The 16,686-nt window shown below is 39.2% G+C and overlaps 1 protein-coding gene across 1 annotated transcript; it reads right to left on the bottom strand.

Annotated features, from left to right (window-relative positions):
• Window positions 1-207: 207 nt before the first annotated feature.
• On the bottom strand, window positions 208-16,586 carry LOC111874352 (tRNA (cytosine(72)-C(5))-methyltransferase NSUN6). The gene is made up of 7 exons (XM_023869792.2): window positions 15,114-16,586; window positions 8,810-8,947; window positions 8,416-8,617; window positions 6,652-6,811; window positions 5,762-5,969; window positions 5,354-5,671; window positions 208-1,416 (listed from the first exon to the last, which is right to left on the bottom strand). Exons 1-7 carry the CDS (start codon window positions 15,198-15,200, stop codon window positions 1,123-1,125), a joined length of 1,407 nt encoding a protein of 468 aa, XP_023725560.1. The 5' UTR covers window positions 15,201-16,586; the 3' UTR covers window positions 208-1,122.
• Between the last annotated feature and the right edge of the window lie 100 nt (window positions 16,587-16,686).

Below are 16,686 nucleotides of genomic sequence, written 5' to 3'. Positions count from 1 at the left end.
AAAATTGTAGAAATCACAGCATTTTGAGTAACATGATTACAATTTTTATTACTCTACAGTGGCGGACATTTAAATTAACTCCGTCCCGCTACCACTACCGGAATTTAAATGGCCGTCTCTTAAAGGTTAACTAAGCACTATGCCATGAAGATGTATGGGTGAGTGGATGTATAGATCCACAATTTCTTGACCTTGGCACTAGCTGGAGATAAGTGGTGAGCTTCACACCCCAGCCGCTTTACCCATAGGGAAAGAGCCCGTGGTACCCATTGGATTGGGTACGCACTGGTTGGGTGCCCCCAGAGCTTGTCTGGACAATGCGGAGAAAAGAAAATTTGTGAACCTACCTTGACTCAAACTCCGACCCCTTGGTCATCCATCATTGGAATCATTATGAAACATTGTATGGAGAGAAATTACAAACAATTGTATTCCAAGTATTTCAGCATCCTATAGGGTGGGAGGTTCCACCAACACAATTCCTGTATAAATAGAACAAGTTTATACTTTTGTTCTTTACATCAGTGAGGTGAGTGAGTAAGTAAGTAAAGTCCCTGTGCTTAACTAATTAAGCACTACGCCATGAATGCATATGGGGGAGTCAATGTATAAATCACACTATATATTAAACACAGAGAAATTTAAACATACAAAAATTGGCTCAAAATTATTAATTTAGAAACATAACACCTAAAAAAATTCATAGAAAAATAAAATGTATGTCTTACTCTGCAAAAGCCTTCCCAAATTCACCTGAATATTTATCAGACTTGTGAACCTGTTCCAGAAATACTTTTTCTTTCAATACTTTGGAAAATAACTCTGAACAAGAGATATATTTAAAGTCGGTCTTCACATTGGTTAAGGCGTTCACTGTTTCCATTTTAAGTCTTTCATTTTCATCTGACCATAATGCATTTATTATTGAGAAAAAACACTCAATCACTGCATTAGATCCTGGCAATGCCAAACAAAAACTAATTAGACATTTAATGTTAACAGCATTTATTACTAGTTAATAGTTGAAGTGCATATGACAAGTGTGTTTATGATTATTAAAAGTAAATACCATGTATTATGGAACACTATGGTACACCAATATACAAATACAAACAGATTAAATCATGTTACATCAACTGTAGATTTCTTGCGAAAACATGCAATAAAGAAGCCAATTGTATCAATGTCACAGTCACTACCCACTAGTGGAGGCCCAAACTTCTGCACACATTGCCTCTGTTCTTCTGTGAGGCCTGATCCTTTCAGCCCTGGTCCACCCAATACTGGTACTGCAGGCACCAAGTCTAAATTTGGAAAATGTTTCAGAGCCCAAAGCACCAGCCCCTCATTCTCTTCGTGTGTCACCGTACAAGTGCTGTATATGAGAGTACCTCCACACTTCAGTAGTGACACTGCCTGAAGGAGTAATAACACATGAGCTTCAGAGAACAGTTCTCTCAAGAGAGGCTAAATAGGTGGGGAACGGAAACTTCACAGTTGATACACCCCACCTAGTATTATTAATATAATATCTAGATGGTTACAAACAGTTGCATATGTATATCTTTATTTTTATTTATGGTTTATTCAGTGACATTGTCAGTAACTGAAGACTGTAAGGCAGCGAACGATGGAATGATAACAAATTGGAAGGGAACTGGAAAGAAGGGGTCATAACCTAATTTGAGATACTACCACAGAATTTGTCAGGGTATGCGGTAGCATAGTTGGTTGAAGCACTATGCTACAAGCTGGAAGGTCGCGGGTTTGAGTCCAGATGAGGTGTTTTTTTTTCAATTCACCTAATCCTTCCAGCCACACTATGGCCCTGGGGATGACTCAGCCTCTAACAGAAATGAGTACCAGGAATCTTCCTGGTGGGTAAAAGGCTGCTGGCATGTAAGACTGACAGCCTTACGATCATCTGTGAGCTGATTGTCTAGAAGATGTGGGAGCCTCAACGTCTCACAACTCTACTGGCCTTCTCGGCCTGTTACAAGGATAACTTTTATCTTTACGACAGAATTTGTCAGAATGGAATGAGGAAAACCATGAAAACCCTAACTGAGGTAATCTGTATCACAAATGAGATTGGAACCAGGCACACCCAAAGAAGTTGGAAGAATTACTGTTGAAACCAATTTCAACAGTCTGCATATGTACCTTGGAGGTAGGGACATGAAAAATACAGAGACTTCTGGGAAAGCAGTCATCTGGTAGACTGAGGAGACTGATTATATAGTCATGGATCTCAAGGAGATAGGTTATATGTGAATGGGAGTAAACTGTTTCAAGATCATGTCCAATGATATATATATTTTTTTGCCCTAGTGAAATTTAATCTTTGTGTTACACTACAAGAGTAGCTTAAAAAAAAAAAGGTATTTGAAAAGAAAATGTAACATGAGGTAAAAAGACCCATCTGGTCTCATGTATAATGGCAAGAGGTTTCTTTCTCTCACGATAAAGCAATGAGTGTGCAAAACTATCCATTTACTCCCATCTAGTCTTATTTATCAGCATTTATAGGACCTGTTTCCATATCTGTATCTTCAGTATGATAACTGTGCATATGGCCAACATATTTTCAGAGTCCACAACAAGAAGTTTTGGGAAGAACTAATTGTCTACTTTCATTTCACTACAAACTGAGCGCTGGCCTCGGCATGGAACACAAAGAAAACACTGTGTTCATTCAAAAGTTGTTGGGGGCAAAGTATACACATACATACAGACACACAGACAGCAAGGTGATCTCATAAGCCTACTTTCATTTCTCAAAATAAGGAAAGTAGGCTGAAAAAACTCATAGAACTGATACAATGAAGGATAATTTATCACCTGAAACAACCTTTACATAAGCACAGATATGCTTTGAGCTTATGCAAAGCACAGAGGTACAAGCAAAGTACCCATTCTTCGCTTGGGATATTATTACTTTCCTTGTCGGCATCACAATATACAGCAGCTTAAGATAATTAGATATGCAAATTCAAATTGCATCCATAAACTCTACCTCAGTATTCAAATGCCACTTAAATAGCCATGGCTGCAACACATACTAGCAAGAGTACAAAGTAAAAGGTACGGTTACCCCTGGGCTTAATTAATTAAGCACTATGCCAAGTAGATGTATGGAGGAGTGAAGGCATAACTTCACCTTGGCAGTAGATAGAAGTGGGTGGTCATTTCACACCTCTGCTGCTTTACCCTTGGGAAAACCACCCATGGTACCCACTGTATATAAGACAGGGTGGGCCCTAGAGCCAGTTGTGATATTATGAGAAGAGAAAAGTTATTTGTCTCAGCCAAGAATCAAACCCTGATTTCTCGGCTGTTCAGATTGTAGCCTAGACACAGTGCTGACTGAGTTATCCCAAATTTTCATAGTATATATTTGGATGCTCTCTACTAGGATCGTGGTAACACACACAAATCACTTATTGACAAATAGTTTAGATTGTAGATGTGGGTATGATTCAAGCTTATACGAGAGTTGTACTGAAAGTCATGAGCAACAACTTTTTGTAAAGTAACATGCTTTATTATTGACAAACCAAATACACCATCACAATTTACAGACCTTTCTTTATTTTTCCACATAATCGCCACTTCTTTGTACACATTTCTCCCACCATTCTGGGAGTTTGAAAATTCCGTTCCAGCCATCCGAAGATACTGACGCACTGCTTTCTGAATTGCCTCCTTTGTCCCAAAACATTTTCCACGCAGCTGATCCTTCACAAATCCGAAAAGATGGTAGTTGGAGGGTGCCAGATCAGGGCTATAGGAGGGGTGTGGAAGAACTTCCCACCCCATCTTTGCAATTGCGTCCAATGTGAGGCGAGCAGAGTGGGGGCAAGTATTGTCATGCAGGATGATGATGTTTCATCCTGGACGTTTATCGCGCAATGCACGATGGGGCTTGTGCAGTGTCTGGACATAACGAGCAGCATTGATGGTTTGCTCAGGTTCCAGGAATTTGGCCAGAATAAACCCCTCTGCATCCCAGAAGACTCTGCCCATCACCTTCGAAGCTGATGGCACTGTCTTTGCCTTCTTTTTTGATGGAGAATGCAAATGGTGCCATTCCATACTCCGCCGTTTCGTTTCAGGCTTGAAATGGTGAAACCAGCTCTCGTCACCTGTCACAATACAGAGCAAAAAATCATCGCCTTCGTGTCGATATCTCTGCAGCAGTTCTGAGGTGATGGCTTTTCGCTGACCTTTGTGGTCTTGGGTCAATAACCGCGGGACCCAACGAGCACAAACTTTCCTATAGCCCAAGCTTTCAATCATCTCCTGTACTGCACTGTGCCCTATTCCAAGTTTTCGGGCTATTGTGTCCACAGTCACACACCTGTCATCTTGAATGATCTCAGGTCCATGATTTATTTCACCGTCTTCTAGTGCATACAATGAAGTAGATAAGTGTATGCACTAGAAGACGGTGAAATAAATCATGGACTTGAATCAGTGCAACAGGACGCTAAAATATAACATTATTGAATGATCTCATCCAATCTTTCCTTGTTGCGTTCAGTTGAGGCTGTTCGAGGACGACCGCTCCAAGGCTCATCTTCGAACACTGCTCACACCCATGCACACACTTCCATAAGCACGCTGAAGTCTCTGGTGAATTTCTGCAGCAGGGATTTCCTCTTTCACAAGAAATTTGATGACAGCACACTGCCGAAACAACATATCACTGTCGGCCATTTTGTTAGGAGTGATACTGGTCACATGATGCAAGCTATTGACGTCACAAGACACTCAAGGTTAACACAACAGCTGGTTCCACCTACCACCATACTCTCTTTCGTCTGCTGTTCCTTCCCAGGGTGCATGCAAAAAAAGTTGCTCATGACTTTCGGTACGACCTACGTATAATGTGAGTAGCCTCCGTAGTCTAGGGGTAATGTTCCCACCTCATGACTCAAGGTACGTGGGTTCAAACCCGGCGGAGGTCGTGGAATTTTTAAGGGCAGAAAAATTCAGGGAACAAGTCCTCCGGGAGGGACTTTAAACTGTATGTCCCGTGTCGTAGATTTACGGCACGTAAAAGATCCTCATGTCTCTAGGAGACCTCTGAGCAAAATTAGGCAAAAAGTTTCCCGCCCAAGTAGTTTCCAATTCCTCCGGTAGATGGGGAAGTATCGGGGACCACTGCCAGAGAGGGCCGACCTCGCTGGCAGAACGGGGCTGATAGCAAGCACCAGTACTGGAAGAGCATGGCGACTAGTAGAATAATTAAAGGGGGATGCACAGTAGATCAACAAATGGTCGCAGTGCATGGGGAAACCCACCCCCTCCAAAATAATAATAATAATACGTATAATGTGAAGTCACTTACCGAATGAAACAACTTGCGTTGCAGAAGAGGGTATGATTTAAGCTGATTAACTGTGATTCTGTTTGCTAGTTGGGGTCTTTGTCCTAATGCACTGCATGGTGCATCAAGCAGAATTCTATCAAATGATTCCTGTATAAATGGCGGTCCTTGAAGTACCAATTTTTGTTGTTCTTCAGAATCACATGGCTGTGAGATTTTCTTAACACTTCTGGTGGAATCACATACAAAAGTGTGCACACTGTGGAGTGAGAATTGTTGACAACGTTTTACAATGTTCTTCACCTTGGATTCTGTCTTGTCTAGTGCTATGATGACACCCTACAACATATTAATTTAAAGAATATATATAGACAAATTACAACTCAAAAATATGTTAATGCCTATAGCAGCACATGTACAAACACTTACCTGATCCCCCATAAGCATTGCTAGATGTGAAGTTTTGTTCCCTGGGGCAGCACACATGTCAAGGATGATCTCATTCTGCAGAGGATTCAGCACATGGCCACAGAGAATAGAGGGCAGATTCTGCAGCAAGGCTAAGTTAGAAGACAAACAATCTGGCCCTATCACTGGGCAGCCAGATACTGTTGCTGTCATTTCAATTGCAACTCCACTGTAATAACAAAAATTAGTTTCAATGTTTCACTGTTTTATACACATAACATGTCACTAATTCCATATAAGGTCTTCCTTGAGCAGATGATAATATCCAACCAGTTGAGATACATGCTATTATGAAACCACATCACTGTCATCAGAAAACTCTACCACTGGATCCTATGCAAAGACAAAACCAATTTACATATCCACCACAAATTTCTGTTTTAATATTAACCTCTCCTCTATGCACCGAAGTCCCAAGTAATTCATTTAAGTTTTTACAATCAATATTTTGTTTCTCCATGCATGCCAAATGTCCATCTTTCTCACAGTTCTCGATTTAATCATTTGAACAATATAAAGTGAAAAGTACAAGCAAAGAAGCTCCTGTGTTACTTAATTTTTGTTAGGTTCGAACATTCTCCTCAGTAGCTTGCTCTCCAATGCCTCTACCTTGCATCAGGGGACAGACCATATCTCATATCCAAGAAAACTATGCTGAAAAACTAAAACCCTTTTTATTACACTCCATGCTGTGCCATTTAAATTCATTGTATGTTAATGTGCCCAAATAGTGAATTTAAATATCCTTTTTATGCCACATTTTAAAGCTGCAGGAATATTTAATATTACTATGTTCTATTGCACTGGGTGTGGAAAAGGATTAAGTCCAATGATGATGAACATTAACTCACACTGGTTTTAAGTTTTTGGCATATAAATGCTTGCGCTCCATACGCACAATGCCATTCCCAAGGAAGATCTTACAACCTTGTACATAGGGTTTCTGATAGCCCTTCTTGCACTGCCCTACAGTGTCTGCAAAAACACTTACAATATCTCCACAGTGAACACCTGAAATTATGATTGAATCATTACAGTACATTACCACACATGTAACAGATGAGTGTCCGATAATGATGAACTATATGAATTGGATACTATACTATGTTCACTGTTAAACATTTTCTTAAGTAGAGGAATCATGCCTAATACAAATCGTTTTAATTTGTCAGGGTCTGACAAATACCTGGAGTGGCCAATTATTAGTGACTATGGTCATTTTAAAAGTACTTGCTTTCTGACTTCATATTCACACTCCCGTGCCTCTGCGTTATCTAAAAACACAGTGAAAAATTAATTTCTTCAAAGTCTTTTCTGTATTGTCACACTGTCTGATTCCAGACGAAACTCATTCAAAATTTCTACTTTTGTGAATACATAAGTATGACCAAGTACGGCGTGTACAGTAGATGTTTCAACATTGGTACACTTTTTGGCCAAAAATCATTGCTGTGTGAGAAGGCACATTGTGACGATATAAAATCCACTTGTCTGGCAATACTCTTCGTTTCTTCAATGAATGCACTGCAACAAGAGTTCCAGTATTTGAAGGCTGAATGCCTGGATGATTGATTGGTATCAAATTTGTAATTGGCAATTCCTGTATTGTTGGGGGAGGGGGGAGGAGCAGGTTGATTTTTATCTTCTATTCGGATATTCAATCTTTCTTCAGTCTCAGACACTCTGGTGTTTTGATTCTGCATCATACTGGAAGGCCCAATTCTCACTCTGTGCAATAAAATTACTTTTAATGAAATGTGGACTCCATTATTTTTTGAACTGGGCTCTTCATTTGTACTGAAGGTGCCAGAGGAGAACCTCATACAGATAGAACAAGTGAAGGTCATATGTTTTGAGGCCATGAGGAATATTCCATGTTAGTTTAGATAAGATCTAAAAGTTTGTGACGATATTACATCAATAAAAGTACTGTTTTTGGACATTATCCATCATCCTGTTTTTTCTTTAACATACAGTTTCAGAGACTATATTCTGTCTCTGTCTACCTGCATACGGAGACAGTATCCAGTCTCCAAAATGTTGTGTTTAGAATAAATGAACAGGACATTGGATAGTGTCCAAAAACACAGTAATTTCATGTTGGTTTGTATTTAAGTTACAAAATGTTGCATCAACTAGAAACATTATTTAACACCAAATAATATCAGATAACTGGGTTTTATGGTGAAGCAAAATGGAATTCCTCTTTTCATTTCTTGGTTCATTTAATATATTATGAGGCACATAGGGAGAAAAAGCATTAATACAGGATTCACATGGAGGGGCAATTAAATATGAAATCTATTCAAAGTATCCCATTCATACAACATGTTCTTTATGAGCATAGACTTAGGTGATGAGTCTGAGATTCCCATTAAATTGGGCTGTCCCATTATGTTATTTTATTTCATAGTTGCAATGTCTACAAAACTAACTACAAATGTGCACGTGGGTGCGTGCATGCATGCACGAGCACACACAGATGTTTTTCAGCAAGTATGCACATAGGCAACCAACTGATGTAAGTGGTAAACTTGTCAAAAGTTGCATATCTGTCAGTGCATTGCAACTTTTTACAATTCAACAGTAGAGAAAAACAGAAAAGTAGATAGCACCTGTTGGCATGCCCATGATCCCTGGAGCAAACACATGTGCACCTCTTAATACAGCAGCACCACAGGTAGCATCAACGATAACTTCTCTTTCTTGTATTCTTAAATCAGCCTCATTGAAACTCGATATTACAACAGTATCTGGTAACTTCGGATGAACTGCCACATTATATACTGCCAGAGAGTTTCCATGAGTAGCTGCTTGCTGTCAATACATGCAAATTGCATTCATGAAGAGATATTAAATATCAATATAAACAACATAAATGTAATTCATTAAAATTTGTACATCTGACTGCTTAAAAAGTAGATGAAATTGAGGAAGACACAAATTTAAATGTGACAAAGATATAAAAGCAATTCAGTACTATGAGTTCTGTAAATAAACATATCGAACCTTATGAAGATCACGTGCAATTACTTCACAAACTTCATTTGCTGCGGACACAAGAGTGTTCACCCGGAAAGTTGTGAACTTTGGTGCTGTACCTAACCATGATAGAAGATTCTCTATTCCAGACTCATTGCACTCTCCCTAAGAAAAGTATATTTACATAAGGTTACTTTTAAAATGTGTAATCTGTGCCTAAAAGAGAACATTCTGCTTTCACGTATAAATATCTCCATTTATATACACATACTGATTACCCTGAAGCCTGCCATAAATCATTGAGCAAGTCCAACATGAGGCACATCCTACTGGCATCATCTCCCATGGCCTGTGTTCACACCTGTGGCACAGTCAATAGGCCAATGGCCTATATACATTACAATTTCTATTAAATACTTGCCAATTAAATCTTATAACTGCTAGTACAATGTGAGTTTATGTGTTACATACCTGCCAACCATATTCCCAAAACACTGCTATGGTATGCGGTGTTCAAGACCATTACTTTTGTGTCAAAATACCAAGCGAAAGTTACACATTAAAAGAACTATTAATGTAGGATCATCATCATCACTGGCATGACAGACCTTTGTGAGCCCTGGCCTTCCTCAGGATTGCTCGCCATTCTTCTCCATTCGATGCTACATTCCTCCAGTTCTTTACACCCAAAATTCTTATGTCCTGCCATACACACATTCATCCCATCTTAATCTTGGTCTTCCCACTCACCCTTCCTTCTGGTTTAGTATTAAGTATTTTCTTAATCGTTCTATTCTCGCTGGCACGTATTATGTGTCCAGCCCATTCAAGCCTTTTCACCTTTATAAATCCAATATTGTCTGGTTCATTAAATAGTTTGTATAGCTCATGGTTATACCTCTTCCTCCATATTCCATTTTCTTCCACTGGTCCAAAGATATATCTCAAGATCCTCCTTTCAAATATACTTAACAGTCTTTCATCCGATCTTGACAGTGGCCAGGTCTCAAAGGCATAAGATAGCACTGATCTTATAAGTACTTTATACATCACACTTTTGGTTTTCCTGGGTATTAATTGGGATTTCAGGTGTTTCCTAAGGCCATGGAGACATTTATTTGCCGCAAGTACATGCTTTTTTATTCCATCGCTGATATTATTTTTACAGTTAACTTCAGATCCAAGGTATATGAAACTACATATAGCCTCAAATTTAAAAGAGCCAATTTCAATATATGCAGGTCCATTTACAGTCTTTCTTGGTTACCGGCATGTACTTTGTTTTATTTTGGTTAATTTGTAGATTCATCTTCTTTGCTGCTCTTTCCAAATTAAGAAAAGCTTCTTTCGTAGATTTTTGTGTTCTACCAATTATATCAATATCTGCAAATGCCAAAATTTGAACTGACTTATAGAATATAGTTCCCCTTGTGTTGATGCCTGCATCTCTACCTTCTCTAATGCTATACTGAACAAAAGACAAGCTATGGAATCCCCCATTTCTAGTTATTATAGGGCTGGACAACATATTCTGAATCTTAATTTGGCATTGGGTCTTTCTCATAGTGGCTCTGACTAAGGCGATTAACTTCCGTGGAATGGGCATGTCTTCCATTGTCAGAAAAAGACTACGAGGGGGGACCCAAAAATAACCAGAAATGACCTGTTGCGCGCGCATGCTTTGTAGTTACGAGTTGTGCTGCTAGGTGGTGTTAGCTGGGGGTCTCCTGCGACTGTTAGTGAGCTGGCGTCAGTCTGTCAGTCAGGGAAAACTGCAGCCGAGACTGTTGGGATGCTTCGGCAAGCCTTTAATGATGATGCTTTGGGGAAATCACAGGTCTACGAGTGGTTTTCCCGTTTCAAATCTGGCAACATGTCAACAGAAGACATGCCACGCCCCGGGCGTCCTTCGACAGGAAGAAATGACGAAAACATTGCCAAAATCAAACGTGCAATTGATGAAGATCGTCGAAAGACCACTGACCAACTTTCTGAGGAAACGAACATCTCATGGAGCACGGTCCAGCGAATTTTAACCGAAGGTTTGCACATGAGACGGGTGTCTGCAAAATTTGTCCCTTGCTTGCTCGGAGATGACCAAAGAGAAAACCGCGTGAATGTTTGCCGCGACTTGAAGAGTGAAGTGCAGTTTTCCCTAACAGAAAGCAAAATTTCACGCACACTCTTTGTTCCTTCTGGTCGGCCATCTCACTAATCGCCAAAGGGTTGAAACAGGAACGCACACAACANATGAAAATCTGATCGTCAGTTGATCTTCCTTGACGAAACCCACATTGGTAATCCCCAATTATGCCTTCCACAAAGGGAGAGAGGCTGTTAAATACAATGTTGGAAAATATTTTATATGCTATGCACAACAGACTAATTCCTCTATAGTTAGAGCATAACATGACATCGTCTTTCTTATTCTGGGATTATTTCAGTTATCCATATCTTAGCTATTAGCTGATGTAAGTGTTTAGCATATTTTGAGCCTGCAAATTTAACTAATTCTGCCGTGATGAGATCCATTCCTGGAGCTTTATTATTTTTCAATTTCTTGATAGCTTGTTCTACTTCTTTTATGGTCAGCGCTGGCTCTTCAGCCTCAAAAATTCCTTGATTCTGGTCTATGGTCATACCTTCCACTTGTTCAGAGGTGTTACCATTTAATAATTCCTCAAAATATTGCACCAATCTTTCCAATACTGCTTCATCGCTACTCAATATCGTGCCTTCTTTATCTCTACATAAGGTTGTTCTAGGCTGAAAGTCCTTTCGACTCTTGTTTAGTTTTTGATAAAACGCTCTAATTTCGTTTGAACTTCTTAAATGCTCCAGTTCAATCAGTTCTTGTTTATCATATTCCCTTTTCTTCTTTTTATGCAATCTTTTTTCTTTTTTCTCGCTTCACGGTATTCTTCCACGGCCCCTTGAGTATGGTTCCTTGCTGCATTCTCTTATATGCCTGGTTTTTTTTTTATTTGTCACTTGCTTACACTCTCCATCAAACCAATTCTTATACTGTATCCTTTCCATTCTTCCTAAGACTGCACCAGCAGCATTTATAATGTGATGTGGAGTCGACCCCCTCCGAAACAGAAAAGAAAACAACAGATAGAGGAGGAACCGGTAATGTAGAAACACCGGCCTCCCCGGCATGAATGAGGGCAGACTGAATGTGAGGAGTGTATGTGATACAACTGGATCTTCAGGCTCGTTAGCAGGAAACCGCTCAAGATGAGCCGGTCTTAGAGAAGGAGCAGATGTAATGGTTGGAGAGCACAGCAACGGTAAGAAAAAGAACGGGATTGTACCGTTAGGCTGTTCGGGACAAACAACCTTTAGAAGGGAGCAGTGTGATGTGGATGATGCAACACTCATTAAACACCCCCTCCCCCATGGTGATGTAACAGGGGAAACTGTAGTTGCTATGCGGTAATAAACAATTCTCGCCAGCGTTGCCCAACAACGCCTTTGTTAACACAGCATCACGCAACAGGGGAGCCCGTGAAGCGACTGTTGCTAAGCAATCGGTAAACATGATGTCACACAACAGTGAAAGCTATCATGTAACTGTTTTCTGTGTTGTCTGTGCCGAGGCTAAATAAGGAGCAGCGAACACTATTCAGTAGTGAGTACTGAGCCAGTTACGAGTTACGAGCAGTTGAAATATAGCAGCCGCCTAAGACAGTTGAATTGTAACAGTCGCCGAGTTCAGTTGTAGCGAGCGAATCGTGAACACGGATAGAAGAATGTGAGAACATGTGATTAGAAGTGATAGTGTGAGAAGGTATTGGGAGTGTGAAATACAGTGACCCTGGTACAGCTCTGTATTGTACTGTGAATGAGTGAAGACTAGTGAAGATAGAGTGAACAGATTATTGTGTAGGGTTTATAAATTGCGTAAACCCACAACTGTGTTATAATTGACTGTAGTTACGATTTGTAGGTTGTTAAATAAACCAATTAACCCATTAACGGCGTCTTTAGAGGTAAAAAAACGTTACAATAATAACATCTCTAAGGCCCCTCCAAGCTTCACTGACATCCTCACTATCAGAGAGACCTGCCAGGCATTCATTAATTAATCCAGTACATCTGGTTGCAACTCCTTGTTCCACCAATTTTCCACCATTCAATTTCTTAGCCTGGGATCCATGTATCTTCCTTGCATTAGATATTCGACTTCTAATCTTTGATATTATTAAGTAATGATCAGAGTCAATGTTGGCCCCCCTGTAGCTCCTGACATCCATCAAATCTGAACAATGTCTTACATTAGGATGTGATCAATTTGATTAAACACATTTCCATCAGGGGATTTCCAGGTTCGTTTATTTATGTCCTTGTGATTAAACTTTGTACTACCTATTACCATGTTTCTTGAGGAAGCAAAATTTATTTATCTCATTCCATTATTGTTTGGCTCGTTATGTAGGCTATGTTTTCCAATAACCGATCTATATACATCCTCATTCCCCACTTTAGCATTCATGTCCCCTATGATTATTTTACAATTCCTTTTTGGACATTCGCCATACATTTCATCCATTTCATCATAAAAGGAGTCTTTCTCCTCATCATTTTTATCTTCAGTTGGGACATGTGCACAAATAAGGCTGTAGTTAAAAAACTTTCCCTTAATTCATAGCCTACATGTTCTGTTCGATTTTGCCTGGAAGTCTAAAATAAGATGCTTCCTTTTTTCATTAACAATAAAACCTGTTCCAAACATGTGACTCTTCTTCTGACAACTATAGAATACAACATGATCCCTCTTTTCCATGACTCCTTTACCCAACCACCTCAGTTCTTGTATAGCAGTGATATCTAGTTTATAGCTATTTAGTTGTTCAAGTAGCATTTTTAGTACTCCTGCTCTGTAAAGAGATAATACATTCCAAGATCCAGTTCTCAAATCCTTTAAACATTTTCTAGGTCGTCTTGAATAGGTCCGTCCAGCTACTCTTTCCTCGGATTTCTGAACAATTTAGTTTTTACAGTGCAAGGTTCTTAGCCTCACACCCAACCGCCAACCTGGAGGACCTGGGTATCCCTCTCTGTCTGGCTCCTACCCCTTGACCTGTCCAGCATGGGTGGCTCTACCAGTAGCTACACTACCGCCGGCACAGCTCTCAGGGTCTCAGGAGCTCTCAAACCCCACCACCATGATAAGGTGGAGATACCACTGGTGGGGATTAATGTAGGATACCCATACAAAAAGTTGGAAGATTCTGTCAGTTTCCAGGTGCTATGGTTCAAAACACACAAACAAAACTATTCATACAACTATAAATAAAACGTCTATGTATTCACAGTTCATCAATAATGCAACAATTGCTTATTCACCATGTAACACTTACCACAACATGTTTTGGTCACAGATGGCCATCTTCAGGTATTTTAATATGTCCAACTGTTGCAATGTTCTGAAGTGCACTAAAATCGCGCGTTGCAGTTCACTTAAAATAACATAAATAATTACTTAAAATCCATTAAAATTTATCGTAAAATCCTATTCCATCTCATAAGGGGTGTTTAGAGTTGTGTTTATTTCAGCACGTAAACACATAACTCTTAAACAAGCGGACAACACCCCTTATGAGGTGGAATAGGATTTCACGAAAAATTTTAATGGATTTTTAAGTAATTGTTTATATTATTTTAAATGAACTGCAACACACAATTTTAGTGCACCTCAGAACAGTGTAACAGTTGGACGCATTAAACCACCTGAAGATGACCATCTATGGTCGAAACATGTGTTAAGTGTTAAATGGTGAATAAACCATTCTTGTATTATTGACGNAGAGACATACTCTAATTAAAACTACAATACAGAATACAAGTACACAAATTTTGGATTATTTTAAATATAAATAAGTTAATTTCAAGTTTATTTGCCTTTATGCTTAATCGACCAACTTTAAAAATACTACTTTAAAATCAAGTTACTAAAGTAACCATCACAACCATACTCATCAAGGATAAAAACACATCATCATAAACACATTCATTGACACAAGGCGTAAAGATTCAGGTCTCATGTTGATGTATTTCCATAAAGGAACTCAAAATTCGTAAATGTGAATACTTTATAGTGCGTGTGTGAAGGAACAGCTACAATTTCCTAGACCTTTTGTAATCTTGGTGGATTTATTTACGGTGTAAACCAATAGGCTTCTATATTGTGCTATAGGTCAAACAGACATGGACAGACTTACAGTAAAGTGCTTCTATCTCTTCAGCAGGACTGGCAAACGATTTGCGGCAGGCTCTCAATAACTGCATTGTATACATCTATACTTAACCTATATGGTATTCATACCGTACTTCCAGGTATTTCGCTTTTTAAATATAATTCAACTTCCAACTTATTCGCAAAGGGTGTCACTGATGTTTGTTTTTCAAACATAATTTTCACATCTTACGTATTCATATACTTATGCAGACTACCACCCCTTAACTCTTTTTACCGTCAAACTGAACACAATAACTTAAACCCATTCAACGATAAAAACTCTTCTTATTCTTCATTCCCCGACACTATTTATCACGGATCATACTACGGTAGCGTCATGTAAGAATTTACGTGAGTAGTTTTGTGCACTCATGAAAATAATCAAGAAGTTTTAGGATTTTTTTATTCAAACAGAGGTGATTATGACGTATGCGATTCAACACCGGGAAACGGAAAAGGAAAGCGAAAGCGTGTTCGGAGGAGCATCAAAGAGAAGAAAAGGTTTCACAGGCAAAAAGACTGAACACAGAATGTTAAATATATCATGAAAAAAATTATGAGAAATAATGTGTTCAGTTCAATGTAATAAAATTAGTGATTTTTTCATCACTGTTTATGATTTTTTATTGTAAACCCCTATTATTTTCCAAAAAACCGTACGTGATAGGGGGAAATTGAGGTCATTTTTGGATTCAGCATTCTAGAAAACAGTTTACCAAAAATATTCCACGCATCTGAAAAAAAAAATATCTTTGTAGACCTGTGTTATGACAACAAGAACTACTGCAAAAGGGTGGCTTACTCACCTTAACACAGCTCTGAAGTCAAACACAATTCCAAAACCAAACGACAAAATAAAAATTGGAACCCAGAAAAGAAGCAAATCCGTCTACTGGTGGGATGTGATTGTCCTGGATGAGAGCAGCAAGTGGCCTGATAAAGAGAGGATGGGAAGGAACATGGGGTGGGCAGAGGGAGAAACAGCAAAGAGAGGAAGGTAGTACAGAGTAGGAAATACATTACATTGGCACCCATCAGATCTCTATTGTGCCTTCCCCTTACTCTTCTGATCACTAACAATACAGTTGCCACCATGCAAGTGGTATGTTTCTCCGGTGGCTTCGATTTGTGCTGCACTATTTTCTGATCCAGATTCTTGGCTTCAGACACCTCTCTCATGCTGTTATGCCCATAATATATCTGGTCATCCTTATAGTTGAGGTGCACAACAATCATCCTTTGCTCCTGAATACTTGTCCTTTCTTCCTAAGTTCGATTATCACACCAGGTAGGAACCCGCTGTTGTATTCTCTTCTGCAGGACTCTCCCCTGGTCATCTGCCATCCAGATGATGCATTCCTCTCTACCAAAGTCCAAGTACCAGCACCACAGGAAAAGGTTGGCATCACGCCCCTTCTTGCAAAGTTCATCAATCGGTTCCAAAACAGCCAGTCTCTAAACTCTCTCAGGGGTTTATAAGCATGTTTCCTTATGTCACAGTCTCCATGGTAACTGCCTTCCTGGCCTTTTTCTGTTGTTTAGAGAGTTCCACAAAAACTGACATGGAATTCTGGATAAATTTTAAAAGAAAAATATATGATATAAAATGCTAAAATTATAAGATCAATAAATGATATCCAGACAAAAATGAGATCAAGAA

This window comes from Cryptotermes secundus, unplaced genomic scaffold, assembly GCF_002891405.2.
Source record: "Cryptotermes secundus unplaced genomic scaffold, Csec_1.0 scaffold49, whole genome shotgun sequence".
Classification (NCBI taxonomy): Eukaryota; Metazoa; Arthropoda; class Insecta; order Blattodea; family Kalotermitidae; genus Cryptotermes; species Cryptotermes secundus.
Note: the sequence above shows the minus strand (reverse complement) of the source record. Positions and strands in the feature narration are given on the sequence as shown.

Excerpts from the sequence above, each read along its gene's own strand:
- LOC111874352 (XM_023869792.2), bottom strand. The coding sequence starts at position 15,200 with ATGTTTGAAAAACAAACATCAGTGACACCCTTTGCGAATAAGTTGGAA. Across the intron at positions 5,970-6,651 it reads GCCAAAAACTTAAAACCAGT|TGGAGTTGCAATTGAAATGA; the intron begins GTGAGTTAATGT and ends TTGTTATTACAG. Across the intron at positions 5,672-5,761 it reads CAATGCTTATGGGGGATCAG|GGTGTCATCATAGCACTAGA; the intron begins GTAAGTGTTTGT and ends AATATGTTGTAG.